A 27,996-nucleotide genomic window follows, 5' to 3' on the forward strand; every position below is an offset into this window, starting at 1 on the left:
AAAGGGGAGGAGTTCCCGTCGTGGCGCAGTGGTTAACAAATCCGACTAGGAACCATGAGGTTGCGGGGGGTTCGGTCCCTGCCCTTGCTCAGTGGGTTAACGATCCGGCGTTGCCGTGAGCTGTGGTGTAGGTTGCAGATGCAGCTCGGATCCCGCGTTGCTGTGGCTCTGGCCTAGGCCGGTGGCTACAGCTCCGATTCAACCCCTAGCCTGGGAACCTCCATATGCCGTGGGAGCGGCCCAAGAAATAGCAACAACAACAACAACAACAAAAAGACAAAAAAAGACAAAAAAAGAGGAAAGAAAAGAAAATTAAAAAAAGAATATACATATATGTATAACTGGATCACTTTGCCGTATAACAGAAATTGAAGGAACATTGTAAATAAATTATATTTTAATAACAATATTAAAAGAACCACAAGACCCAGATGGGCTGGGTTTCCAGGTGCAGAAGGGGAGAACACACGGGGGTTGTCACTGATGGCCAGGATGTCTTTTCCACCTGGTTCTCCACCCCAGGGCCACGCAGGGGCAAAGGGATGGGGTCTCTCACTGCCTGGAGTCACTTCCTAAGTGGCTCCAATTGCCAAGTTGAGCACATACTGAGGCCGGGTGGAAACCACGACAAAAATACACCCCAAGGTCCAGTATGGATAGATGGGGTTCCCCTGTCACTGAAGCATCACAGCAGCAACCTGGGAGGTGGACAACACCATTGCCAAGACCCCTGAGGTCAGCCTGCCTGGGCCACATGCTTTGCTTTGGACCAATTTCTCACCTACTGAACCTGTAAAGCAGGGAAAGGTGGTAGCGGTCTGATCGGGCTGATGATTCAATGAGATACTGGCTAAGAGGGCTGCCCAGTGGCTGGCCCACCCAGGCCAGCGTGAATGCGATGAAGTCAGAGCTTGGCCTTGCCTGACATCTTCTCAGCTCCTGGGCCGCAATGGTCAGCTGCGTGCTGCAGGAAGGGTGCCCCCACCCCACCCGATATGGTTCCCTGCCTGGTTCTCTCTGTCCTGCCTCCATGGCTTCAGTCCCAGTAATTTTTTCATTGCAACAAATAGGAAATAGGAAGACCAACTTGTGTGCTTGCACAGAAGTAACTTCATAGCAAAAGATAAAAATCCTTCGCCAAGTGATCTATGAATACAATGTGATTCTAATAAAGATGCTACATGATTTTTTAAAGACTTTCTAAAACTTACTCTACAATTTATATGAAGGCGTATAGGCCTCAAATAGCTAAGTCATCCTTCATGAAAGAGGGCATAGAAGGAAGAACTGACCTGCAGATATAAACATATTACGAGGCCATCATGGTCAATTCAACATAGAGTCTGTGCAGGGATAGGCACGGAGACCAGTGGAATAGAACAGAGGGCTCAGTGGCAGACTCCTGTACACCTGCGGGTCTTGGGGCACAATAAGAGTGACATGGCCAGGAACAAATGGTCTGATGACAGTTTTGGAAAATTAGCTCCTTGTATGGGGAAAAATAAAACAAATCCCTACTTAACCCCTCATACAAAGGTGGGCTCCAGGCAGAGTAGAGGTCTAAATGGAACGGTAAAATTATGAAGTTAACATAGGAAAATATTTTCATGGCTTAGGTGCAAGGAAGCACAAACTATCAGACCAAAACTTGACTACTTTAATTATATCAAAATTAAGGTTTTCTGTTTAAGGACGGTCACCACGGGCAACATTAGCCGACCTGTGACAGAACTGGGGGCTGTATTTGCAGCCTCTGAAACCAGGATTAACCTCTGGAAGTCCTGCAAATTGAAGCAAGACACTTCCTCAATAAAGAAAAATGGACTGAGGTTTTCAAAGATGGAACAAGATGCAGAGTAGCTCACTATTATATAACATTTTTGTTGTTACAGATATGATAGGCATAAATAACCACAAGAGTTTAGATAGTAGTAAAATGCGGTAAAAATAATTAGGAAGTGATGAGTTTTGAGTATTTATTGCCTTTGTTTTTAATATAATCTATTATACATTTTCATAATTTTAATGTTAATAATGGTTGTGTTTGTCAATGGGCTCACAAACAATCCTGAAGTTTCAACAATCAGCTCTCTCAAGCTAGCACAAGCTGGCTCCAGCCCACCACTGATCAGGGATGTGCCACACTGGGTCTCCTCTGCCCAGACCTGGGTGGTGATAAAAGACTACATTTCCCAGAAGCCTCCTCTCCCAGGACCTGCCTTGAGCCTTGAAATCTGTTACCACGGACACGGCTAACAGACTGTACAGGCTTTCCTCTGAGGGGTGAGACTGGGGGCCAGGGACGGGGGTGGCTGGACCCTGCCTGACAGGGGGAGGGCAAGGGTGCTGGTGGTAAGGGGGCTTCTTCCACCTGGGGGCTTTCAGCCCCAAAATTTCTGGGAAAGTTTTCAGCACGTGCGCGTGTGTGTGCGCGCGGTAAGGAGGGGGAGATTGCTGCTGAGGAGGGGGATGCAGGGAAGGGCCTGTGGGGTGAGGAGGACCTCTGGGAACTTCAAGGCAGGACGACCCTCCCCAAACTGCACCGTAGCTGACTGATGAGGCAGCCGGGTGGGAGGAGTGAGTATTGTGGGTTCTGGCCCAGGTCCACCTCTGATTACTGTGAACTTGGGCGCAGGGCCCATCTTAGTAGGCACCCCGGTTGCAACCCCCTGCTGCCCACTGACACCTTGAACGTCTCCCCATCCTACTTCTTTCCTTAGCCCACCTCTAGCAAACCAGCCCTTCTAGGATTTCCCTCATCTCATTAGGCCCTTAAGTGCTTGGGTTTCAGAGCCAGAAATATACAGGTTCAAATCCAGGTCTGCTCCTTCCTAGCTCTGTGACCTTGGGTAGAGCGCGTGCCCTCTCTAGGCCTCGCTTTTCTCATCTGCAAAGTGGGTATCTTAGTGTCTGCCCTTGTGACTACGTCTGTCATGGAAAAACTCAGGTCGGTCTCCCACCCGCTGTTGCATCTCCTTCACAACTCACCCAGAACCCTTCCCTGCGGACGCTTCTGCTCACCAAGTGTGTGGAGTTTCCCCCACCAAGTCATCCTCCACCACACCAGCTGGGTGCCTTACGACCCAACTCAGTTCTGCCCCTACTTATGGAGAAAGCGGCAGCTCCCACAGGTTAAGGGCTCAGTCCCACAAAGGCACGTCCCACCCCAGCTCAGAGGCCAGTTGCAAGCAGCCAGCCCCCGGGTTCCCCACACCTTCTGTCCCTCTTGGCCACAAATAGGAGGCTCCCATGACCCCCTCCTCAGCTTCTATTAATTTACTAGACAGGCACACAGAACTCAGAGAAAGCCGGTGTTACGTTTACCAGTTTATTAAAGAACACGGTAGAGGACACAGACGGACAGCCAGATGAAGAGATAGACGGGGCGGGGTCTCGGAGGGTCCTGAGCTCAGGAGCTTCTGTCCCCGTAGAGTTGGGGTGCATCACCCTCCCGGTACATGGGTGTGTTCACCAAGCTGGATGCCCTCTGAACCCCGTACTATTGGGTTAGGCCCTTAAGTGCATGGGTTTCAGAGCCAGAAATATACAGGTTCAAACCCAAGAACCGAGACAGGTTTGATCAATTCTTAACTCCATTTCCACTCCTCTCTCCTCTCTGGAAGATGGGGGAAGGGCTGAAAAGTCCAAGCTGCTCATCGTGGCGTGGTCTTTCTGGTGCTCAGTCCCCAACCAGGAGCCGTCCAGGGGGGTGCCCTGCGTTGCCTCCATAGAAAACAATATATGCCTGGTGTTCTTACCACTTCGGAAACTGCAAGGATTTCCTCTGTGCCAGGAACTAGGGGCAGAAACCAATATATAGCTATTGTCTCACAGGGTCATTGGAGGATAAACGAGATTTTCTCTGTAAAACCCTTAGCCTGGTGCCTGGCACACAGTAGGTGTTCAGTAAACTGTAAGTCTTGTAATGGTTAACACCGCCCTTCTGGTGAAGGCATCTCCTCTGGGCCCAAGAGGCTGACAAATTGATGTGATCATTGGGCTGTGCCACGGGGATGGGGGGCGTGGGAAGGGGTTTGCCCGGAGAGAATCAGGGTCCTGAACAGGCCTGTTAGATACAAGGCCTCAGCTGTGATGTTGCCCGCTTGGAACTTGGGTGAGCTGACCTCCAGCAACAGGGGAGTTTAGCCCCTCCTGAGTCGTAGTCAGGATTGGACAGGAAACATCTGTACCTCCACTGCAGAAGGGGAAAGTGAGGCATTCCCGTGTGGCTCAGCAGGTTAAGAACCCTACTGGTATCCATGCGGGTGAAGGTTTGATACCTGGTCTCACTCAGTGGGTTAAGGATGCAGCATTGCCGCAAGCTGCACTGAAGTTGGCAGATGTGGCCTGGATCCTGCGTTGCTGTGACTGGGCCATAGGCTGGCAGCTGCAGCTCTGATTTGTCCCCTAGCCTTGGAACTTCCACATGCTGCAGGCGTGGCCCTAAAAACACAAAAAAACCCGAAAGGGGCAAGGAGTGGCCCAGGGGCCCAGCAGGAGCTGCTGGAAGAACCAGGTTCCCCATTAGCCACGGCATCAGTCAGTGACTGGCTTCCCCAAGAGGCCCAGGTGGCCCACGTCGGGGTTGGAGCCGGGTGGTAGGGCCCAGCCTTTTCCTCCTGGTCCTCTGTGCCCTCTCAGTCTTGATTCCACCCCAGGTGGTGATGACAAATCTGGGGAGACCCTGCTCCCCGCCCCCCAGTTCTTATTCCCTCTGCACTTCATCCTCTAGGTTGGCTGGGTTTTCCTCCTCCCCGCCCTGTGTGCTGAGGAGGAACGAGATATTTGAGGCAGGGTCACGGGACAACCTGAGCTGGGAGGCAGAAGGCCGATAGGTCAGCCGGGCTGGAGTAAAAGGAACCTGACATTGGCCACTTAGATACGCAGAGGCCGAGTTATCTCACAGGATGGGGGCAGGGGGGCGGGGCATCTGCAGGTGGCACTCAAGGCCTCCACTGAGCCTCGTGGGACTCGGCTCCCCTATCTTCTCCACTCTGCTGCCCTTGGCAGGCAGCCTTGGGTCTCATGTGTGCTCATCCCAGGGTCGCATAAAGCCCTACCTCCTGCTCTATGTCCCAGTCCCCCGGGCAGCGGGGCCCTGCCCTTTAGCATGCATCTACGGCCAGAAATGGGTTCACGTCCCAGGGCCACCTCTGGCTGCAAGGGAGGTTGGGACATTGACCATTTCAAACCAGACACATTGCTGCTCCCAGTAAAATCGGGGTTCTGCTGCATGGCATGGGGGCGACTGGACCTTTGATCCACCTGAGTGAGGCTGAGCTCTGTGACTGCAGACAAAACCTCACATAGGCACACATGGCATCTCAGGGTGCTCCCACCCCCACCCCCCGCAACAAAGGACCTCCCTCCTGAGAGCCGACACAAGACTTGGCCAGGCTGTGTCACTCCCTCCCCCACCTTCCCCTTCTGCAGGTGCCTTAGGGGCAGCCCTGTTCTTCCCCTCTCTGTGCTCCAAGTTTGGTGAAATTACCTCTTATTTTTCTTCTTTTCTATTACAATGATTTTCTTTAAGTCAATGCACTTACTGGACTTACAGAAACCCCTACAGCGTTAGCATCACCTGCCGGAAAGAGAAGGTAACTTTCAATAAACATACGAAAGCAGAGCGATGTTAGTCAGTTTGGGTGACCTGCTCCCACCCTGACAACTGTTCTGTCTGTGACCTACGTTGTCTTTGTCTTCAAGGGAAAGTTGTAAATGTCAGAAAGCTCTTACAGGAGTTCCCATCATGGCTCAGTGGTTAACGAATCCGACTAGGAACCATGAGGTTGCGGGTTCAATCCCTGGCCTTGCTCAGTGGGTTAAGGATCCAGCGTTGCCGTGAGCTGTGGTGTAGGTCACAGATGCAGCTCGGATCCTGCATTGCTGTGAGCTGTGGTGCAGGTTGCAGACGTGGCTCGGATCCCACATTGCTGTGGCTGTGGCGAAGGCCGGCAACTACAGCTCCCATTGGACCCCTAGCCTGGGAACCTCCATATGCCGAGGGAGCAACCCTAGAAAAGGCAAAAAAAAAAAAAAAGGAAAGCTCTGACAGATGCGCCGGCACCAAGTGGAGACGTTCTCCTTGATGGAAAGGAAGTTCAGAGGACTTGTTTCTTCCCTTCATGATCTGGGCCACCTAAAGCTACAGCCCAGGGACACGGTGGCACTGGCGGCTCCCTCCTAGTCTGAAGTTGGCCATTCTGAGTGCATTTATTCCTCCTGCAGAGACCCCGCCTCCGGCCAGTCAGAGACACCCCAGAATGGAGGTCCTGAAGGAGAAAGTGGAGGAGGAGGAGGCAGCCGAGCGGGAGGAGGCGGCCGAGCGGGCCGAGAGGAGGGAGAAGGCGATGTGGCCGATGGAGGTGCAGAAGGAGGAGAGCACCGTGACGCAGGAGATGCTCAGAGACCTGGAGAGGAAGCTCTCAGAGATCGAGGTCTCCATCCCAGAGAAGCCCTCGTGAGTGCTGGGGGGGTGGGGGCGGGGGGCTTTGGCCCAGCAGCCCTGGTGAGGATCAGACCAGGGCTGGGCAGAGAGAGAACCAGGCAGAATGGTGGTGCCTGGGTTGGGAGGCAGGACCGGGACGTTGAGGGAGGTGGTTCAGAGTGAGGGCTGTGTTTTCAGACTGTCTGGTCCCAGGCCCTGCTCTGCCCCACCCTAGCTGTGTGACCCTGGGCAAGTCACTCGACCTCTCTGGGCCTCATTTCCCTCATCTGTTTAAATGAGCAGCTGCAAAGAATGACCCTGCCTTCCTCGGTAGCTGTGAGGATTCAGTGAGGAAGGGATAGAGCCAAGGGCAGCTAAGGTGGGTGGGGGGCTCCCTGTGAGCCAGGCCTAGCTCTCTCGGGCTGATGCTGCCCCTCTTGCTGACACAGGACCTTTACCAACGACCCTATCGACGTCTCCAAGCTGCCCCTTTCCTACCAAAGCAACACACTCAAGGAGGAGCACCTGCTGCAGGTGGCAGACAACTTCTCCCGCCAGTACAGCCACCTGTGCCCGGACCGCGTGCCCCTCTTCCTGCACCCCCTGAACGAGTGCAAAGTGCCTGTAAGATGGGATGGGGAGGCTGGGGGCAGACAGCAGAGGGTGGAGAGAGGTGGGCCAAGCACAGACTACTTCTGGGTTGGAGCTCATCGTTCCAGGGCAGCCTATAAACTCAAATGCCCAGGAGTTCCCACCATGGCTCAGCGGTAATGAACCTGACTAGTATCCATGAGGATGCGGGTTCAATCCCTGACCTCAATTAGTGGGTTAAGGATCCGGCGTTGCTGTGAGCTGTGGAAGATCCTTTCATGGCTCAGTGGTTAATGATCTCGGCTAGGATCCATGAGGATGAATGTTCGATCCACGGCCTTGCTCAGTGGGTTAAGGATCCAGCGTTGCTGTGAGCTGTGGTGTAGTTTGCAGACGTGGCTCAGATCCCGAGTTGCTGTGGCTGTGGTGCAGTCTTCTGGCTGCAGCTCCAATTAGACCCCTAGCCTGGGAATCTCCATATGCCAAGGACGTGGCCTTAAAAAGCAAAAAAAAAAAAAAAAAAAAAAAAATCCCCCAACAAAACCCTCAAATGTCCAGACGCCACAGCAGGCTCAGTGTGAGTCACCCATGGGGCCTGAGGTGGCTCGGAGCCTCTGTGCCCACCCAGATGCCCAGTGCAGTCTCCAGCCCCTGAGACCAACTCTGTCCAGGGAAAGGCAGATAAACAAGGCAAAATGGACCCGGACCTGAGCACGGGCCTCCTTCCTTCCTGCCCCAGGGCCCTGAGTCTCTCTGGGCCTCAGTTTCCCCACCTGTAGCTGGAATGGCAGGGGATGAGTCCAGAGGTTGCTAAACAGTAGCCGGAGGCTGATAGGGACTCACAGGCTGTTTTTTATTTGGACCATTGAGTGATATTTTTTTTTCCTGCACCTGAGGCATATGGAAGTTCCTGGGCCAGGGACCAATTTTAAGCCACAGCTGCAGCAATGCCGGATACTTAACCCACTGTGCCACAGTGGGAACTCCCCGCCTGATGATCTGTAACCCTTTTATTAGCCACCAGTGTTTGAAACTCAGCCTCTCCCCTGCAGATCCCTAATCCCCTCTCCTCCGGATCTGGTAACCTCAGGCCTGCGTTTCCCCTGCAGCAATCAGCTGGGGCTGCCCCGGGGCTGCCCCTTAGGTGGGGCCATCCTCGAGTCCATAGGAAGACCCCAGAGGCCTTGCCTACTAGCCCCAGGGTGGCAAAGCAAGGGCCCTAGAAGCCCTAGGCCCCCCACACTGGGTGGTGGTCTAGAGCCGGTCAGACCCAGCTCTGCCACTGAGTGGGAACCTGAGCAGGTCAGCTTACCTGGCAGAGCCTCAGTGTCCTCATCTGTCAGTGGGACCTGCCTCCCAGGGTTGCTGGGGCACCAGGGAGGTGATGCCCTGATCGGGGGGTGCTCAGCGGGCCCCGATCACATCACCGACACTCAGCCCAGCACGGACGGGCTTACTCTAGGTCTGGGCTAGAAGGGCCTTGGCTGAGGCCCAGACAGGCCCAGAGAGCCCACCACCCTCATCCCCCACCCCACCTCCACCCCCGCTAAACCCCCCCCCCCCGCCCCCGGCTCCCTGAGGGTCTCCTCCCAGTTGGAATTCTGCCCTCAGGGCCTGCGGTCTCTTCCTTTGCAGAAGTTCGTGAGCACAACCATCCGGCCCACGCTGATGCCCTACCCAGAGCTCTACAACTGGGACACCTGCGCCCAGTTCGTCTCAGACTTCCTGTCCATGGTGCCCCTGCCCGACCCCCTCAAGCCGGCAAGTGCCCCCTGGGGCTGTGCCCTTAGGCCATGACACCTGAGATGGGAAGCCAGGCAGGTTGGGAAGAGGATGGGCCAGTCTCAGGTCACAGCCCACGAGTCTGTCTGGGCAGAGTCCCTCGCAGACCCCTGGCTGGGGAGGGAGGGTGGGAACGGTTCCAGAGAGAGACAGCCACATGCCTGAGGTCACACAGCAAGCCTGGTCTCTGGGCCCCTTTGCTTCCTTTGCCTCTTTGTGCTGTCAGAGTATTCCTCGCACTTCAGGAGGTGGGGGAGGAGAGAGAAGAGCGGGCCCTGCTGCTCATGGTCCCCGGTCACGTCTTTGGGCTTCTGACCAGCTCAGTCTCATTACGAATGGAGGCTGGGGGAGTTCCTGTCGTGGCTCAGTGGTTAACGAATCTGACTAGGAACCATGAGGTTGCGGGTTCGACCCCTGCCCTTGCTCAGTGGGTTAAGGATCCGGTGTTGCCATGAGCTGTGGTGCAGGTTGCAGACGCGGCTCGGATCCCACGTTGCTATGGCTCTGGTGTAGGCCAGCAGCTACAGCTCCGATTCGACCCCTAGCCTGGGAACCTCCATATGCCGTGGGAGTGGCCCAAGAAATGGCAAAAGCAAAACAAAACAAACAAACAAAAAGCAATGGAGACTGGGGACTTCCCACTGTGGCACAGTGGGCTCAGTGACTGCATCTCGGGAGTGCTGGGACGCAGGTTCGATCTCCGGCCTGGCACAGTGGGTTAAGGATCTGGCTTAGGTCACAAGTGTGGCCCAGATCTGACCCCTGGCCTAGGAACTCCATGTGCCAAAGAAGAACAATGACAACAAAAGAATGGAGGGTGGGAGGGAGGAAGGGAGATGGGGACAGTGGAGAACTGAGGAAGAAGAGAAGGATGGAGGTAGAAGGTGAGGGGACATTTTGGACTAAAACCCCGACGTTACCAATCGCCATCATCAGACTTGGCCCCTTGGAATTAGGCAAACGTGGATGGCACTTTCTGGATACAGGTCTGTGGTTTTCACGCCATTCTTAGCAGGCTCCCTAACCTGACAAAGGTGGGGAGCCCTGCTGGGGCCCAGCCCCGCACTGGCCCTAGCACCCAGCCCCTGCGGAGGGGGAGGACAGTGGGGGTGGCGGGGTGGCCGTGCTGACCAGCCCGCTCTGGCCAGCCCCCGTACCTCTACTCCTCGGCCACGGTGCTCAAGCTCCAGAAGGGAAACTGCTTCGACTTCAGCACACTGCTCTGTTCCATGCTCATCGGCGCGGGCTACGATGCCTACTGCGTCAACGGCTATGGCTCCCAGGAACTGTGCCTCATGGACCTGACTCGGGAGGTGTGCCCGCTCACCATGAAGCCCAAGGAGGTAAGGCTGGGCTCGTGCTGCCCTCAACATCTCGCAAGAAACACCATCCTTAAAGCAGCCTGTCCCTGCGGCTTCGGCCCCGGGTCCATCACCAGGCAGCCCTTCAGCCTCTGTAGAGTTCATATTTCAAACCACTGGTGATTCCTCTGCCCTTGGCATTTTTTTTTTTTTCCTTTTAAGGCCACACCTGCAGCATATGGAGGTTCCCAGGCTAGGCAGGGGCTGAATCAGAGCTATAGCTGCCACCTACGCCTACACCACAGGAACGCAGGGTCTGAGCCACATCTGTGACCTCTGCAGCAGCTTGTAAAAATGCCGGATCCTTAACCCCCTGGGGGAGGCCAGGGATCAAATCTGCATCCTCACAGAGGAAATGTCAGGTCCTTAACTTGCTGAGCCATAATAGGAGCTCCTGTCCTTGGCATCTTAACATACACAGACCCAGTCCTCCAAATCGGCTGCCCCTCTCCCCTTGTCGTCAATCACTTCCCCAAACACTTCTGTGTTCCCCACCAGGTACATTTTGTGAATGCCACATGGCTGGTATCTTAAGTCAAACGCTACCAAATATACCCGATGCGTTTGATAAAAATCCATCCAGTCATTTTCATATAAGGAAAAAGCAGGCAAATGGGCCAACATTTAGTTCTGCTTTTTTTTTCTCTCCCAGATAAAAAAGGTCCCTTTAAACAGCACAACAGGTCGCCAACCCTCTAGCGGGTGGTGGTTGTGTTTTATGTAGTTGGCTGAGAGTGCCATAAAGATCCGAGGCTACTGTGGACACAAACACTCCTTTTTTTTTTTTTGGTCTTTTTGCAATTTCTTGGGCCACTCCTGCAGCATATGGAGGTTCCCAGGCAAGGGGTCGAATCGGAGCTGTAGCTGCTGGCCTATGCCAGAGCCACAGCAACGTGGGTCTGCAACCTGCACCAAAGCTCACGGCAACGCCGGATCCTTAACCCACTGAGCAAGGGCAGGAATCGAACCCGCAACCTCATGGTTCTTAGTTGGATTCGTTAACCACTGAGCCACGACGGGAACTCCCACAAACACTCTTAACTGAATTTAATTGTAGGAATCATAAAAGCATTTCTTGCATTTGGAAAATAACCATATTATAGGCAGAAAATGTTTTTCCCGAACTGAATTAATTCTAGGACTCTGTGATCAGGCTCCAGCCCCCGTGGGTGTCTGCAGCTCAGGGCAGAAGACCCCGTGGGGACCTGGGGCATCCAGCACAAGGCACATACCTGTGTTACACCTGCCTGAGCACCTGGGGCCCCGGGGAGGCGGGGGAGCACTCTGGTGGAGAAGGAGGGGAGGCACCAGGGGAGAGCCCTGTTTTCTCAGGCCCGCCTCGCCAGAAAGATGAAATAAAAGCTTCCTCACTGCTTTGGGCTCCAAAGGCCTGTGAGCTCACACTGGGGCCTCTTACTGCAGCCAAAATTTTAATTATGAAAATGGCATCGATAGCTAACGGATGCTGAGAACCTTCTGGTTTATAAACCACTTTCATGTCCTCCACTTTCCTGGTTCCTCCTCTCAATAGTGCTGTGTGGCGGGGTAATCAGTTCTCTTTTACAGACAACTATGTTAGGATGAAATAGATTTTGTGGCCAACGTCCAAAAACTAGGGACCAGGGACTGAGACCATCTCTCTGACTCTCCGGGGAGACGTGCTATTTCTCCCTCCTAACTCACAGGCTCCCTTCTGCAGCCTCTGCAGGGTTCTCTCCTGGACATTTTTCCAGCACACATTTGTACGCGCTCGCATGCATGCATGCACACACACACACGTGCACACACACACACGCACACACGCAGACGCTGCTCTCCTTCCTTGCTCAGCAAACTCTCACTTCAAGTCACATGTGAAACCCTGCGGTGACAAAATCTGGAAAATCCAACTCGTGAGAATTTGCCCCACTCTCTAGGTCAGATCTGGATGACAGCTAGTCTGGGCCCTGGGGAACGGAGACGGGAAAGGCACGTCTCCTGAGCACCTGCCTGGATGGGTGGCTCACGCAGGCATTTTCCTGTCTTCACGTCTCAGCTCAAATGGGGCAAGGATCTTATTCTCCTCACATTTTACAGAAGAGCCCGAGGTTAGGGAAGTGGAAGGGCTTGCCCAGGTTTCAGGTCTGGGGCCGAGGCTCTCCCTGCACTCAGGGCGGGAAGCAGGCTCCAGGGGCCGCTGGCGATTCAGGGCTGCTGATGCTTTTTCTCTGTCTGGTGATAGGCGGTCCAGGAGGAGGAAAAGGCACCACCTAAGAAGTACGCCATCAGACCGCCCAGGGACCTGAGCAGCAGGTTTGAGCAGGAGCAGGAGATGAAGAGGCAGAAGGCGATCCAGGCTGAGGAGGAGCAGCGGCTGAGGCAGGAGGAGGAGCGCCTCATGGTGGGTCCCCCGTCCTCAGCCCTCAGCCCTGGAGCTCAGCTCTGGAGGAGGGGCTGCTAGGAATGGGAAACAGACACAGGTCACCGAGGGACGTGCTGGTGGGCCCCCAGGTTCAAATCCCCTCCTCCATCCTCAACCACCCCCCACCTCTGCTGGGCCATGTGGGAATCCCCAGCCGTGGTCAGCAAGCTGCTCGTGACAGATTTTTAAAGGCAGAGAGCTCAGCTGTCTGGGCAGTTCGTTCTATGCTGCGCAGTTCTGGGGTCCTCCTCATTCCAGCCGCTCAGTGAAGAAACTTAGGTACGCTCTGCATCCATCCTCCCAGCCATCCTCCCATCTCGCTTCCATCCGTCAGTCCTCCCATCTCTCTTTCCATCCATCCATGTTCCCATCTTTCCTTCTGTCCACCCGCACATGCATCCTCCCTCTTACCTTCTTTTCCTTCCTCCCTCTTTCCTTCCATATACTATTTATCGAGGGTCTACCAGGGTCCATGTTGCGGAATGCAACAGAGAACATGGCAGAGTGACCCTTTCCCAGAGGGATGGGGATAAAGAAACCACAGGGTACCTCCTCTCTTTCTTTGGGTGAAATCTCACCCAGAATCACAGCACAGAAAGCCAGTACATCCCAGATACCCTCGAGTTCCAAAAGGCAAGTTTGTAAACCGCAGCTGGAGCCAGATCCTTGCATTCTGTCGGCAAGAAAACAGGCTCAGGAGTTCCTGTCGTGGCGCAGTGGTTAATGAATCCGACTAGGAACCATGAGGTTGGGGTTCGATCCCTGCCCTTGCTCAGGGGGTTAAGGATCCGGTGTTGCTGTGAGCTGTGGTGCAGGTTGCAGACGCGGCTCGGATCCTGCGTTGCTGTGGCTCTGGCGTAGGCCGGGGGCTACAGCTCTGATTAGATCCCTAGCCTGGGAACCCATCTATCTGGCTCATGGTCACCCACCTTTCACAGGAGGAGGAGAGTGCAAAGACCGACCCCCTGCACGGCCTGCGGGTGCACTCCTGGGTGCTGGTGCTGGCGGGGAAACGCGAGGTGCCTGAGAGCTTCTTCATTGACCCGTTCACTGCACGCAGCTACGGCAAGGATGATGACCACTTCCTGGGGATCGAGAGCCTCTGGAACCACAAGAACTACTGGGTCAACATGCAGGACTGTTGGAACTGCTGCAAGGTGCTGGAGGGGGCCTGGGCGGGTGTGGCGGGCACAGTCTGTGGGGAGAGCTGGCTACTAGGCCAGGAGGGCTTCAGACTTTCCCTGTAGCTGAGTGCCCAGGGCCCACTCCTTCCCCCATGTGTAACCACTCCAATGGGGTTATCGTCGCTCCTTTGAATTGTATGTACTTAGGAGTTCCCGTCGTGGCGTGGTGGAAATGAATCCAACTAGGAACCATGAGGTTGCAGGTTTGATCCCTAGCCTCACTCAGTGGGTGAAGGATCTGGTGTTGCCATGAGCTGTAGGTTGAGTGTAGTTTGCAGACGCAGCTCGGACCCGGTGTTGCTGTGGCTGTGGTGTAGACTGCCAGATGTAGCTCCAATTCGACCCCTAGCCTGGGAACCTCCATATGCCGCAGGTGTGGCCCCAAAAGCAAAAAACCAAAAGTCTGAATTATATGTACTTAGAGAATGTAGATTTTTAGCGCATTTACGCTTTTTAAAATGTTGTGTTTAAGTGCTACATATATGCAGAAAAATGCACTCATCCTACATGTCTGGCTCCATGAATTTCCATTTAAAAACTCAGTGCCAGAGTTCCCATTATGGCTCAGTGGGTTAAGGACCTGACATAGTCTCTCTGAGGACATGGGGTCTATTCCTGGCCTCATTCAGTGGGTTAAGGATCTGGTGTTGCTGAAAGCTGTGGCATATGCCATAGAAGCAGCTCTGATCTGGCATTGCTGTGGCTGTGGCATAGCCCTGCAGCTGCAGCTCTGATCTGACCCCTAGCTAGGGAGCCTCCATATGCTGTGGGTGTGGCTGTTTAAAAGAAACACAGGAGTTCCCATTTGTGGCTCAGAGAGTAAAGAATCCCACTAGTACCCATAAGGTTTTGGGTTTAATCCTTGGCCTTGTCCAGTGGGTTTTAGGATCCATTGTTGCCGTGAGCTACAGTGTAGGTTGCAGACTTGGCTCAGACCCATGTGGCTGTGGCTGTGTTGTAGGCCGGAAACTACAGCTCCAATTCAACCCTTTACCTGGGAACTTCCATATGCCATGGGTGTGGCTCCTAAAAGACAGACCAAAAAGAAAAAATCCCACAGTGCCACAAAAAAAAAAAATGCATTGCCACTTATAATTCAAAATACATGCACACATTTGGGGGGAGGTCATAACTGGATCCCAGGGGACTTTCTGGGGGTGGGGACAAGATTCTGTTTCTTGAATCAGGGAATTCTTGAATTCAGGGAATCAGAGTGCACCAATTCATGGAAATTCATTGAGCTGTACACAAATCGAAAGGGAGACAGGCTCCAGGCTCCAAGGTCTGTGCGCTTATTTCCAAGTTCCTCTGTTTCCAAGAGGCCAGTTTTCCAAAGACAGGTGTGGGGCCCTTGGCTCCCAGCGCCAAAATGACCCCATCCAAGGAACTGCTGTTGCCCACATGTGGGAAGCAAGCAGAATGGATGCACCACCTCAGGTGCCTCCATCTTCAGTGACGAAGACATGCCCACCCTCAGCCTCCCTCTGCCACACAAGATGGGCAGACTGCCCTTCCCTGGAGCCCAGCTGGTAGCTGTCGTGGCTGTCAGAGCTCTCTGAAGGATAACAGCCCTTCAGAGGCTGCTGCAGCCCTCCTTTGCCCTCCTCTAGGCGGAAGGGCGGAAGGTCCTTCAGTCTCCCCCAGCACCAGGTGGAGGAAATTCATATCAGGGATAATAGAATTTATAAAGATGGAAGCAGGGCCTGGTGAGAAAGTGAGGCCAGAGGGGTACTGGGTCACCAAGTGAGGGCATGAGAAAGAGATCAGGACACTGGCTGTCACTTTTACTGCCCAATGTTGTGGGAGCGGCTGCTTTGTCCTTCAAAGAACCTTGAAATGGCCTTGGGGATGTGGAGCGTTGCACAGAGAGAGAGCAAGACACCCCAGGCTCCTGGGACAGGGTCGCTGTCCATTCATTTATGCTTTTTCTATAGAAATAGAATGTTAAGTTAAAACAGCACTGTGGCTCAGGGGTAACAAACTCAACTAGTATCCATGAGGATACGGGTTCCATCTCTGGCCTCGTTCAGTGGGTTAAGGATCCAGTGTTGCTGTGAGCTGTGATGCAGGTTGCAGACATGGCTCAGATCTGGTGTTGCTGTGGCTGTGGTGTAGCCTGGTGGCTAAGCTCCGATGCGACCCCTAGCCTGGGAACCTCCATATGCCTCGGGTGCGGCCATAAACTAACAAACCAACAAAACAGCCAAATATCTAAATGGCTGCTTACGACCTAGAGAAGTGGCAGAACGGAGGACCTGATTTAAAGAAATTTAGACATCTGTGCATTTTGTTGAAGCCTAGACCATCAGCTATTAAATCTACAAGCAATTCTTTCCCTCCCTCCCTCTCCTCTATCCTGTCTCCTCCTCTCTCCCCTCACCTCCAGGATTCAGGACCGGGAGGCCAAAACCAGGGCCGGGGGGTCACGCTGACATGCCCTGGGGGCAGCTGTTCTTAAGCCTTTGATTTCCCTCTGGGTCTCTGACTCTGGGAGGCTGGAGGGGGGCCACACCACCCAGGAGGCAGATGGGGACTGATGCTCCACCTGCTGGGAGTTATCTGGAAGGTGAGCCGAGGCCCAGGCGGGCCGGGATGGAAAGAACTGAGGATCCAGATCACGGAGGAGAGTCCCACGTCCCTCTCTTGCGAGCCTGCCCACTTCCCTTCTCACTGGCAAGGGGGTGAATGCTGTGAGAAGGGGCGTTCCCGGGGGGCCTCGTGGTCAGGCTCAGCACTTTCACTGCTGCGGCCGGGGTTCAACCCCGTGTCTAGGAACTGAGATCCCACATCAAGCCACTGCCTGCCGCGGCCGAAACAAAACACCAAAAACCTGTGAGGAGGCCTTTTTTTCCTTCTCAAACCTGCTACTTCCCCTCCTGCAAAATCTCTCTAGCTTATGTTCGCTCTAAGCACTGCCCAGGACACCGCTGCCTCCCTCCACCGCCCGGCAGAGCCCAGGCCAGAGAGTGTCCCAGCCTCGCAGGGACGGACAGGGGAGGGAGTTCCAGCTCCATCCCTGGGGATGAGGAGGAGGGGTGGCTGGGGCCACATGCTGCACACCCGCCCCCACCAGGCCCGTCTCGCCCTGGGCATGGCTGCGGGGGGCTGGTGGTGGCCTGGGGGCGCGCTCAGCCACCCCCTCCTCCTCAGGACCTAGTCTTTGACCTGGGAGACCCCGTGAAGTGGGAGTACATGCTGTTAGACACCAGCAAGCCTCTCCTGTCCCTGACCGAGGGGGACGACAGCGAGATGAGCGAGATGAACGATGAGGACGACGTGGAAAATCTGGTGAGTCTCCGCCGTGGGGGGGCTGGGGAGGGAGGGGGAGGGGACCCGACCCCCGGTCTCGCTTCGGGCCAGCCTGACACGTGCCCCCAGCACGTGTGTGTGTGTGGCCCAGATAGACCACTTCTAGATTCTTCAAAGCAGGAAGGGCCCGGAGCGGGAGGGGAGGGGAGGGCTGGGACCCTGTCCACAAGCCCGGGCGGTCCCAGGGCCAGCCCTCCCTCCCTTCTAGGCCCTTCCGCATGACCCTCCACACACACTCACAGGCCTCTCCTGTCTGTCCTGTCAGACCTTCCAAAGCTCACGGGCCGGGGCCTCCCCATGTCATCCACAGCCCTTCTCTGCCTTCCTAATCAGGGGCCGTCCAGGCAGGTCTGCGTAAGGCCCGGCGCACGGAGGTCAGGGGCCCAGAGGCCTTCGCTATGGACTGTGACATCTTGGGCCAACTTCCTCATTGTCGGAAGCTTCAGTTTCATCGTGTGTGTGTGTGTGTGTGTGTGTGTGTGTGTGTGTGTGTGTAAAATGGGGGAGGGGGGTCAGCTACATTGGCTCGTAGGTGGCGCCCTCTCCCTGTGTCCTCTCGCTCTTCCCTCTGTGCGTGTGTGTCCTGATCTCCTCTTCTTGTAAGGACACCAGTCATACTGGATTAGCACCCACCCTAATGACCTCTTTTTTTCTTTTTTTTTTTGCTTTTTAGGGCCGCACCCGCAGCACATGGAGTTTCCCAGGCTAGGGGTCCAGTCGGAGCTGTAGCTGCCAGCCTATGCCACAGCTCACAGCAACGCCGGATCCTTAACCCATTGAGAGAGGCCAGGGATTGAACCTGCATCCTCATGGATACTCGTCATATTCATTTCCACTGCTCCACGACGGGAACTCCTCTAATGACCTCATTTTAACTCAACTACCTCTTTGAAGATCATGTCTCCACATACAGTCCCATTTCGGGGTACTAGGTATTAGGACACGTCAGCTTTGGGAGAACAGAATTCAGTCCATAGATAGGTAACACTCACAGGGCGCTTTCTAAGTGCCACTAGGTGCCTAACTTATTTAACTTAGATAAATCTTCACAACTGCCTGCTGAGATGGGTACTAGTATTATGGGCCATGATTAGTACTGTCCCATTTTAGTGATAGGAAGACTAACACACAGGGGGTGAAGGAACTCACCAAGTTACACAGCCAGTAAGTGACGGAGCTGGTATGGGAAGCTGGGATTTGAGAGCCTGGCTCCCAAGTCGGGGTTCTCAAAGGCCACTCTGTTCTACGTCCTGGGACTGCTTAAGGGCAAAATGAGCTCACTGGGGAGACGTGCTTGGCCCAGCACGGCAGACCCACCTGAAAATGCTATTGAGTGTTCTCAGCGCCTCCGCCTCCGGAGACCAGAAAGCCTCCTCCCTTGTGCCTAAATTCTGGGCACTAGCGCCCTCTGCTGGCCTCAGAATGTGAGCGGGTTAGAGCTTGGGTGTCAGATTTGAGAGGCGTCTGAGGGGTGGGGGTGGGGGGGAACTTTTCAACTGGGAAAAATCTTGTCCGTGTTTCTGTGGTTACCGAACTTCAAGACCATTTTTCTAGCCCAGGCCTTATTTTCCATATGGGGAAACTAGGCTCAAACAGAAAAAAAATCCCCATAAGGGCAGCAAGACAGTCTCAAACCCTGACAGATGGGCATCAATTCATCTTCCCAAGAGATTCGGTTTACAGTTAGAAAACTGAGGCTCCAGTTGAGGGCCTTGCCCGGGAGCCCTAAGCTTGGCATTGGATGGAGGGTGGGGCTTGGGTCCACCTGACTCCGGCAAAGGGCCTGTGGCTTTGCGTCCTGCCTCTGCCGATGGCGGGAAGGTGGGGCGTGCAGGGCAGGGGCGTGGCTGTCCTCGCCGGGCACCAGGTGAGTACCAGGAGCTCCTCCCCTTCCTCCGTCTTGGGTCACAGCCCTCAGAACGCTGGCTCCACCCTGGCTTGGCCCTGGGGGTGAGACAGAGGCTCTGACTGTAACTTCTGCTCCAAGACCCAGCCCTGATGGGAGCCTCCCCCTCCCCGCCCCCCACCTCTCCCGACAGGGCAAAGAGGATGAGGATGAGAGCTTCGACATGCCGCCCGCGTGGGTGGAGCGGATTGAAATCTCCCCCGAAGGTACTGCACCTTCGTGTTCACTGGTTCCCGGGCCTCCGGGGACATCTGCCGCTACAGCCTGGCAGGGGGACACCAGCAGAGGCTGCCTGGGTCCCTCCTTTCCACCCACTGCCTTCTGCGGCACCCTCTTCCTTTCTTCCTTCCCAATACGCACACTCGGCCTGCCGCCACCGAGGGCCTGGCCCCAGTCCCCAGTCAGCAGGGGGCTCAGTTAACAGAGCCAGGAGGAGGCCCTGTGGCAGGTGATGGAGGACCTAGGTCCAGGCCACGGCTGTCCCCCTCCCTCACCCTACCCTGCCAGGAGGAGGCCATGCCCAGAACCCAGAGGGCACAGGGTAATCGGGACCAAAAAGGGGGCAGGCAAGGAGAGCAGGAGGACAGCCATGCTTGTGTCCCTTGCCCACCTCTGCTGATGCTGAGGCTCCCATCTGAGGGTGCCTGGGCCCACGGGGAAGGCCTAGGCCATCCCAACAGGGTGGGAAGGGCTAGAGAGGGTGTCGTGGAACACCAAGGGGTTGGAGGCTGGAGGGTGGGGGGTGGGCAGAAAGAGCTTCTGAGCTAAGTCTTTGGGATCAGAAGAAGTCAGCCTAGTAAAGGTGGGGTGGGGTGGGGGTGTTTCCGGCCAAGGCCTGGCAATGAGTGTGCTGTGTGGTAAGGCACGGATCCTCTGGTCAGGCTCAAACTGAGATCCCTTCCAGGGCAGGGCCACCCCTGGTGACTCTTCTCTGCCTCCCTGGAGTGGGCTTGGGGGCTGGCAGAGCTGAGCAGACAGCGCAGTGGTCAGGGGCTGACGCATGGCTGGTGGGGCTACCTCTCTCTCCCTGCCCCCCGCCCCGATCTGGGGAGCAAGGCCCCCAGTCACTCTGTGTCCGCAGCATTCGAGACCCGCTGCCCCAACGGGAAGAAGGTGATACAGTACAAGAGGGCAAAGCTGGAGAAGTGGGCCCCGTACGTCAACACCAATGGCCTCGTGAGCCGCCTGACCTCCTACGAGGATTTAGAGTGTAAGGGGGCAGCCCTGGCTGCGGGGAGCAGGAGCACCGCCCCCTCCCCACCTGCTCTGTGACCTTGGCCATGTCACCGCCCCTCTCTCGCTGTGACCAAGGGCCCGCTGGCCTCCGTGTGCTGAGAGTGGTGGGATGGAGCGGGGGGCTGGCCCGGCTGCGTCCAGCACTGATCGCCTCCCCCTGCCCCCAGGTACCAAGATTTTGGAGGTAAAGGAGTGGTTCCAGAACCGGGAGGACATGCTGGAGCTGAGGCACGTCAACAAGATCACGGGCCTGATTATCGACTCCTTCAAGCCAGGTCACTCCCAGGCTCTGCGGGGTACGTGGACCCCACTGCCAGGCCAGCTAGGATCCCGGGGTGGGGCCTCGCATGCTCCTTAGAGCAGTCTCCGCGGCAGCTGGCATGGGCTGGGCGGGACCAGTATCTGTGTGTTGAAAGGGTGGCGAGCAGCAGAAGTGGCCCCTGCCTCCCTTAGCAAAGCAGATGGATGTGTGGGAGGTCAGGCGAAGCACAGGACCCGCAGGGAAATGGGAGAAACGCTCCTCCAGGGAAGGCAAAGCAGGCCTGCAGCCTGTGCTGTGGTGGGGCACGCACCCCGCAGGGGTGAGGCAGAGGAGGGCAGAAGCATGGAGGTGCGGACACGCCTGCCTCCCCCACCCCCAAGTCCAGGAGGCTGGGAAGGCAGGTGGGGACATGCGGATTAACAACCCTATCCAGGAATTTGCAGAAGAACAGCATAGGGTCCATATGCATCTAAACACGTGACCGACCTCACTTGGCAGCTGAGATTTAAAAAGGAAGGGAGGGAGGAGTTCCTGTCGTGGCGCAGCGGAAACAAATCCGACTAGGAGCCATGAGGTTGTGGATTCGATCCCCGGCCTCGCCCAGTGGGTTAAGGACCTGGCATTGCCATGAGCTGTGGCGTAGTTCGCAGACACGGCTCGGATCTGGCATTGCTGTGGCTGTAACATAGGCCGGCATCTGCAGCTCCGATTCGACCCCTAGCCTGGGAACCTCCATATGCTGTGAGTGCAGCCCTAAAAAGACAAAAGACAAAATAATAATAATAATAATAATAATAAAAATAAAAAGGAAGGAAGGAAAGAACATCAGTGAGGGACCATCTTACAACCCTTATGTTGGCAAAGATGAAAAAACTGTCCTATCGGCTGTGAGCTAGTGACTCCCTGTCATTGCTGGTGTAACAGCAAATCAGCACAGCTTTTCTGGAGGTTCTGATGGGCAAAATAATAATAGCTTTAACGTATGAAGGCTTTTTTTTTGGCCAGCAGTCCTACTGCTGAGAATGTGTCCCGAGCAAGTAATAGGCAAGAACCAACAAAATGCATAATGCGGGATGTTCATCCTGGTGCCGTTTATAATAAAAAAGTGAGACGCAGCCTCAATACCCAGCGCCAGGGCACCGATTACACACCTAATGCTTCATCCTCGGGGCTGGGCTGGGGTCATCCCGCCCAGAGCATCCTCTGGCTCACCCAGCCGTCCCCGGCAGTGCACTCGTACACGTCCATGCAGCCGGAGAGGGACCGAGTCATGGAGTTTTATGAAACGGCCCGCGTGGACGGCCTGATCAAGCGGGAGGAGACGGCGAAGACGATGACAGAGTATTACCAAGGCCGGCCTGACTTCCTCTCCTACCGCCACGTCGATTTCGGGCCCAGAGTCAAGAAGACGGCTCTGAACAGCGCGGAGTCAAACCCCCGGCCTGTGGTGGTGAGTAAGCACTGGGGACAGGGGGCCTCTGGCGGCCCAGCGTTACCCCTGGAGGGGCAGAGCCTTCACTCTGGGGCGACTTCCTTACCAAGCAACATTTCCTGTTTTACCAAATACCATCCCGGGGCTGTTCCCATGCCAGATGTGCCCTCAGCCACAGGGCCAGGGAGGTCTCATTTCCTTACTGTTATAAAAAATACACACTTATTACTAAACATGTAGAAAAAAGGTAGAAATATCTCAGAATGGTATCTCTCAGATAGTACCACATATTAATAATAGGTTTGGTTTTGGGGTTCCATTGTGGCTCAGCGGGTTAAGAAGCCGACTAGTATCCATGAGGACGCAGGTTTGATCCCTGGCCTCACTCAGCGGGTTAAGGATCTGGCGTTACTGTGAGGTGCGTGGTGTAGGCCAGCAGCTGCAGCTCTGATTCGATCCCTGGCCTGGGAACTTCCATATGACAATGGTGCAGCCCTAAAGAGACAAAAGACAAAAAAAAAAAAAAAAAGAAAGAAAGAAAAGAAAAGAAAAAGAAAAGATTTGGTTTTGAGAGTTCTTTTGTAACTTAATCAAAATGTGTGTGTATGTAGGTAAGTAGGTAGGTAGAACTCCTGCATCACCTTCTTAACATTAAATTGTGCAACTGTTTTTTCTCCGTATCATTACGAATTATTTGGCACATGTATTTAATGTCTGAATACCGAAGAAACTCTTTCTAGAAGTAAAGCATGTCTCATGATAGTGCAGGCAGCTTGGAGAGGTGGTGAGCGCACCATCTCTGGAGGTAGGCAAGTGGAGTCTTGTGGAGGGAACAAGAGAAGAAATCCAGCCCCATATAGGGCTGGAGTAGCCAGGCACTGAGAGCCTGGGGCCTTTGAGAGTCATTGTCTAGCTTGGGGGTGTTCCATATGAACCCCCAAAAGGACCTGAGTGGCCTTTGGTCCTGCCCCCGCCCGGCATGCACAGAGATCCCCCTTCCCACCTCCCATCCTATGCACGTCTGGCCTCCCAGAAAATCACAGAGCGCTTCCTCCGCAACCCCGAGAAACCTGCGGACGAGGATGTGGCAGAGCGCGTGTTCATGATCTTGGACGAGCGCATCCAGCTGCGCTACCACTGCCGCGAGGACCACATCACGGCCTCCAAGCGCGAGTTCCTGCGGCGCACGGAGGTGGACAGCAAGGGCAACAAGATCATCATGACGCCCGACATGTGCATCAGCTTCGAGGTGGGCCCGGAGGCCACAGCGGGCAGGGGCAGCCGCGGGTGGAGCGAGGAGAGCGCCCTAGGGACCTCTGTCCTGTCCCAGCGGCTCGGGAGAACTGGGATGGCAAGTCCTGGTTCCCAGCCTGGCAATTCACCTGTGCCCCTTGGGAAAATCAAGAGCTCCCGTCTGCGGTTACTTCTCTTTGCGCTCCTTGGAAAATTGTCCCCCTTTCCCCTAAGACAGACAGCCCAGCAGGCCAAGACTGCTCATTGTCCCCACCCCCAGCCCTGGGCGGAGCAGATTCCAGGACCGAGGCTAGAGTAGGTCTCACCACCACCACCACCACCGGGCTGGCTTTCCTGGTTCAAATCCTCCCAACTCAGGCACATTCCTTAGCCCCTCTGACTCTCCAGGTCCTCATCTCTTATTAGCTGTGTTTTATAGCTAAAGAAGCAGGCCCAGGAGTTCCTGTCATGGCTCAGTGGTTAAAGAATCTGACTAGGAACCGTGAGGTTGTAGGTTCGATCCCCGGCCTTGCTCAGTGGATTAAGGATCTGGAGTTGCTGTGAGCTGTGGTGTAGGTCACAGATGCGGCTTGGATCCCACGATGCTGTGGCTGTGGTGTACGCCGACAGCTACAGCTCCCATTAGACCCCTAGCCTGGGAAACTGCACATGCCACAGGAGCGGCCCTGGAAATGCCAAAAAGACAAAAAAAAAAAAAAAAAAGGAAACAGGCCCAGAGAGCCTAAGCCACTGGCTTGAAGTAACCCAGCTGAAAAATGGCAGGGAAGACTTGAACCCAACCGCAGAATTTGTCCACAACCGCAGCCCTGGCTGCTTCGCCATGTCACGTGGTGGCTGTTGCAGGTGGAGCCCACGGAGCACACCAAGAAGCTTCTCTACCAGTATGAGGCCATGATGAAGCTCAAGGACGAGGAGAAGTTGTCCAGACATCAGGCCTGGGAGTCGGAGCTGGAGGTCGGGGCCCAGTGGACGGAAGGGAGGCGGCTGGGATGGACGGTGTCTCAACCAGGTCCTCCCCCACTTCCCACTGCAGGTGCTGGAGATCCTGAAGCTCCGGGAGGAGGAGGAGGCGGCACATGCGCTGACCATCTCCATCTACGACACCAAGCGCAACGAGAAGAGCAAGGAGTATCGGGAGGCCATGGTGAGCCTCGCTCCCTGGCCCAGGCCCTGGCTTTCCCTGGCCGCCAGGGTGCTGAGAATTCACAGATTCTGCTGGGAAGCCCTTTATAGGGGATGAGGTTAGGGACACCATGGTGACGGCTGAGCTGCCCATTTCCATGGATCTCCCCAAAGAGAACTCAGGATCCAGGCCAGCTGGCCCCCACCTCCAGGTTGCAGCTGAGCCATGACCTCTACTGCACGAGGAGAGAATGAAATTTGTGTGCCCACCTCCACCTGGGGCTCCCCTGGAGGTCCAGCTGCGCACAGGGCATTCACGTGTCCCCCTCAGGTTGCAGGACCCAGCTTGGTTTTGGAGGCCAGCTTCTAAATCCTCTTCACCCACCTAGTGGAGATTTCTAAAGATAGTTTGAGGTGGGCAAGACAGAGCAGAGCATGATATGTCAAAAGCTTTTCAGATTCCCAGGGGTGGGTGTTGGCCCCCACATCTCTAATTTCACTGGCCCCTGGCTGCCAATGCAGGACAAAAATAAGGCTCCAGGGAGTTCCCGTCGTGGCGCAGTGGTTAACGAATCCGACTAGGAACCATGAGGTTGCGGGTTCGGTCCCTGCCCCTGCTCAGTGGGTTAACGATCCGGCATTGCCGTGAGCTGTGGTGTAGGTTGCAGACACGGCTCGGATCCCCCGTTGCTGTAGCTCTGGCGTAGGCCAGTGGCTACAGCTCCGATTGGACCCCTAGCCTGGGAACCTCCATATGCCGTGGGAGCGGCCCAAAGAAATAGCAAAAAGACAAAAAAAAAAAAAAAAAAAAAAAAAAAGGCTCCAGAGTGGACCAGGAAAAAGGACTCACTAGCACTTCTTCATCTTTTTTTGCTTTTAAGGGCCTCACCTGCAGCATATGGAGGTTCCCAGGCTAGAGGGTGAATCGAAGCTACAGGTGATAGCCTACGCCACAGCCACAGCCACGCCAGATCTGAGCTGTTGCTGCCACTTACACGACAGCTCACAGAAACACTGGATCCTTAACCCACTGAGCGAGGCCAGGGTTCGAACCCTTATCCGCATGGATACAAGTCAGGCTTGTTACCACTGAGCCACAATGGGAACCCTATTACCAGCAGTTTTTTTTTTTTTTCTTTTTTTTTAAGGACTGCACCCATGGCACATGGAGGGTCCCAGGCTAGGGGTCGAATCGGAGCTGTAGCCACTGACCTACACCACAGCCACAGCAATGCCAGATCCAAACCATGTCTGTGACCTATAGCACAGCTCACCGCATGCCGGACCCTTAACCCACTGATCAAGGCCAGGGATCAAAACTGGGTCCTCATGGATGCTAATTTCCACTGAGGTTCATTTCCATGGAGCCACGATGGGAACTCCCATCACCAGCATTTCTTGATTTAACATCATTAAAACCACCATTGACTACCTTTATTGAGCAAGCAGCTACTGAGTGTTGGGTACACGCTGGGGCTCAAGTAGAGGCATGTGAATTCACACGAGATACGAGAGTGGCTGTTACCCATAATCGAAGCTCTATGGGATGGAAATCCTGGGAAAGTGGATTGTTATGATCATTGCAAAACAAAAAACAGACAAAAATAATCGCAGCTACAAGAGACAGCACAGGTCCCTCTGAAGCCTCAGTCCCAGAAGCATCAAGCACTTCTGGAGCTGAGGCCGGGGTCCATGTGGGCACATGTTGAAGAGCTGGTCAAGAGGTGTCTGCAGCCCCTGCTGGTCCAGCTGACCGCCCCGCCCCCCACCCCGGCAGGAGCGAGTGATGCACGAGGAGCACTTGCGGCAGATGGAGGCCCAGCTGGACTACCTGGCCCCGTTCCTGGCACAGCTCCCGCCGGGAGAGAAGCTGACACGCTGGCAGGCTGTGCGCCTCAAGGACGAGTGCCTCAGTGACTTTAAGCAGCGGCTCATTGACAAGGCCAACCTCATCCAAGCCCGGTTCGAGAAGGTGCAGCCAGGGCCTGGGCAGGGGAGGGGACCTTAACCAGAAAAGGGGTCTGGGGCTGCTTGCTCACCACCTCACAGAATCGTGAGGGACTAACGGAGGGGCCGCGGTCAGGGCCTGAGGTGGCCAAAGACCGAGTTGTCCTTCCTTGTGCTTGTTCACGGGGTGGAAGGGTGAGTGGAGGGATGGGCGAGGGACGGGAGGGATGGGTGGATAGGTGGACGGAGCAATAAACCCATTTCTATTGATCAGGTACACACCGTGTAATTCCCATGCATGGTCTCATTTAATCTTCACAAAGAGCTCCACGGTGGGGGCGGGAGGGGACATGAAAATGACATTTTGGGAGTTCCCGTCATGGCTCAATAGTTAACGAATCCGACTAGGAACCGTGAGGTTGCAGGTTCGATCCCTGCCCTTGCTCAGTGGGTTAAGGATCTGGTGTTGCCGTGAGCTGTGGTGTAGGTCACAGATGTGGCTCGGATCCTGCGTTGCTGTGGCTCTGGTGTAGCCCGGCGGCTACAGCTCTGATTAGACCCCTAGCCTGGAAACCTCCATACGCCGCGGGAGCGGCCCTGGAAATGGCAAAAAGACAAAAAAAAAAAAAAAGAAAAGAAAAAAAGAAAATGACATTTTGTCAACAAGAAATTGAAAGCTCTGAAAATGTTCCTTGTCCAGAGACACATGGCTGCCCTTTATTATTATTATTATTATTATTGCTTTTTAGGGCTGCATTCTTGGCATATCGAAGTTCCCAGGCTACGGGTTAAATTGGAGCTGTAGCCACTGACCTGCGCCATAGCCACAGCCACACCAGATCTGAGCCATGTCTGTGACCTACACCACAGCTCACGGCAACACCAGACCCTTAACCCACTGAGCGAGGCCAGGGATCGAACCCGAATCCCCATGGATGCTAGTTGGATTCGTTTCTGCAGAGCCACAACGGGAACTCCCTTTTTTCTTTTTCTTCTTTTTTCATATGGCTGTCTGACCCCTGCTCAGACCTCTTGGACAGTATATCCCTCTAAACATGACCCCAGTACTTCTCTCCCAAGACATGTTAGGACCCTTGCTTCTGCTCCTCTGGCTTCTTCTGGTCGGGGTAGCGGGGCCCACCCTTGCAGGGCTGCCTGATGACCACTGGCATTTCAGCCTGCAGTCTGGGTAACAGTCGGCCCTCCTGTTCTCTCTTCCCTGTGCCCACAGGAGACCCAGGAGCTGCAGAAGAAGCAGCAGTGGTATCAGGAGAACCAGGTGACCCTGACGCCAGAGGATGAAGACTTGTACCTGAGTTACTGCTCTCAGGCCATGTTCCGAATCCGCATCCTGGAGCAGCGGCTCAATCGGTGAGGAGGTGGGGAGAGCTGAGAGCACCCACTTGCCGGCTGGAGCAACAGCTTTAAACCCCCTCTCATTCCATCCTCTAATTTCAGCCACAAGGAACTGGCCCCACTGAAGTATTTGGCTCTGGAGGAAAAGCTCTACAAGGACCCACGCCTGGTGGAGATACTGAAAGTCTTTGTTTGATGCTCCCCCCTACACACCCCTCCAGTCCTCTGATGCCTGTCCCCAGGCCTTGGTAAAGCTGCCAGAGGAAAAATCCTACCCTCAAGCCTGGCCCTGTGCTCCCTATACCCAACTGAGGACCATCCACTCAGGTACCTGGCCTCACTGCCACACCCCCTCTGCAGCCCTGTCTGTTCCTGCTTCTCATGATTTTCCTGTAAATAAACACACTTGTAATTTGCCATTTGTAC

The 27,996-nt window shown here is 54.9% G+C and overlaps 1 protein-coding gene across 1 annotated transcript; it reads left to right on the top strand.

The window, feature by feature from the left end:
* DRC7 (dynein regulatory complex subunit 7) lies at window positions 2,225-27,987 on the top strand. Its single transcript, XM_021093921.1, has 18 exons — window positions 2,225-2,283; window positions 6,229-6,460; window positions 6,877-7,051; window positions 8,654-8,779; window positions 9,949-10,143; window positions 12,383-12,541; window positions 13,501-13,719; window positions 16,897-17,034; window positions 19,095-19,167; window positions 20,043-20,171; window positions 20,365-20,493; window positions 21,689-21,909; window positions 22,925-23,140; window positions 23,989-24,099; window positions 24,179-24,289; window positions 26,045-26,239; window positions 27,446-27,585; window positions 27,673-27,987. The coding sequence occupies exons 2-18, from the start codon at window positions 6,264-6,266 to the stop codon at window positions 27,764-27,766; spliced, it is 2,628 nt and encodes an 875-aa protein (XP_020949580.1). The 5' UTR covers window positions 2,225-2,283; window positions 6,229-6,263; the 3' UTR covers window positions 27,767-27,987.

This window comes from Sus scrofa, chromosome 6, assembly GCF_000003025.6.
Source record: "Sus scrofa isolate TJ Tabasco breed Duroc chromosome 6, Sscrofa11.1, whole genome shotgun sequence".
Lineage (NCBI taxonomy): Eukaryota > Metazoa > Chordata > Mammalia > Artiodactyla > Suidae > Sus > Sus scrofa.

Bases quoted from the DNA above. Each gene is read 5' to 3' on its own strand.
- DRC7 (XM_021093921.1), top strand. From the start codon at position 6,264: ATGGAGGTCCTGAAGGAGAAAGTGGAGGAGGAGGAGGCAGCCGAGCGG. The intron at 17,035-19,094 runs GTGAGTCTCCGC...CTCTCCCGACAG, and splicing joins AGGACGACGTGGAAAATCTG to GGCAAAGAGGATGAGGATGA. The intron at 23,141-23,988 runs GTGGGCCCGGAG...TGGCTGTTGCAG, and splicing joins ACATGTGCATCAGCTTCGAG to GTGGAGCCCACGGAGCACAC.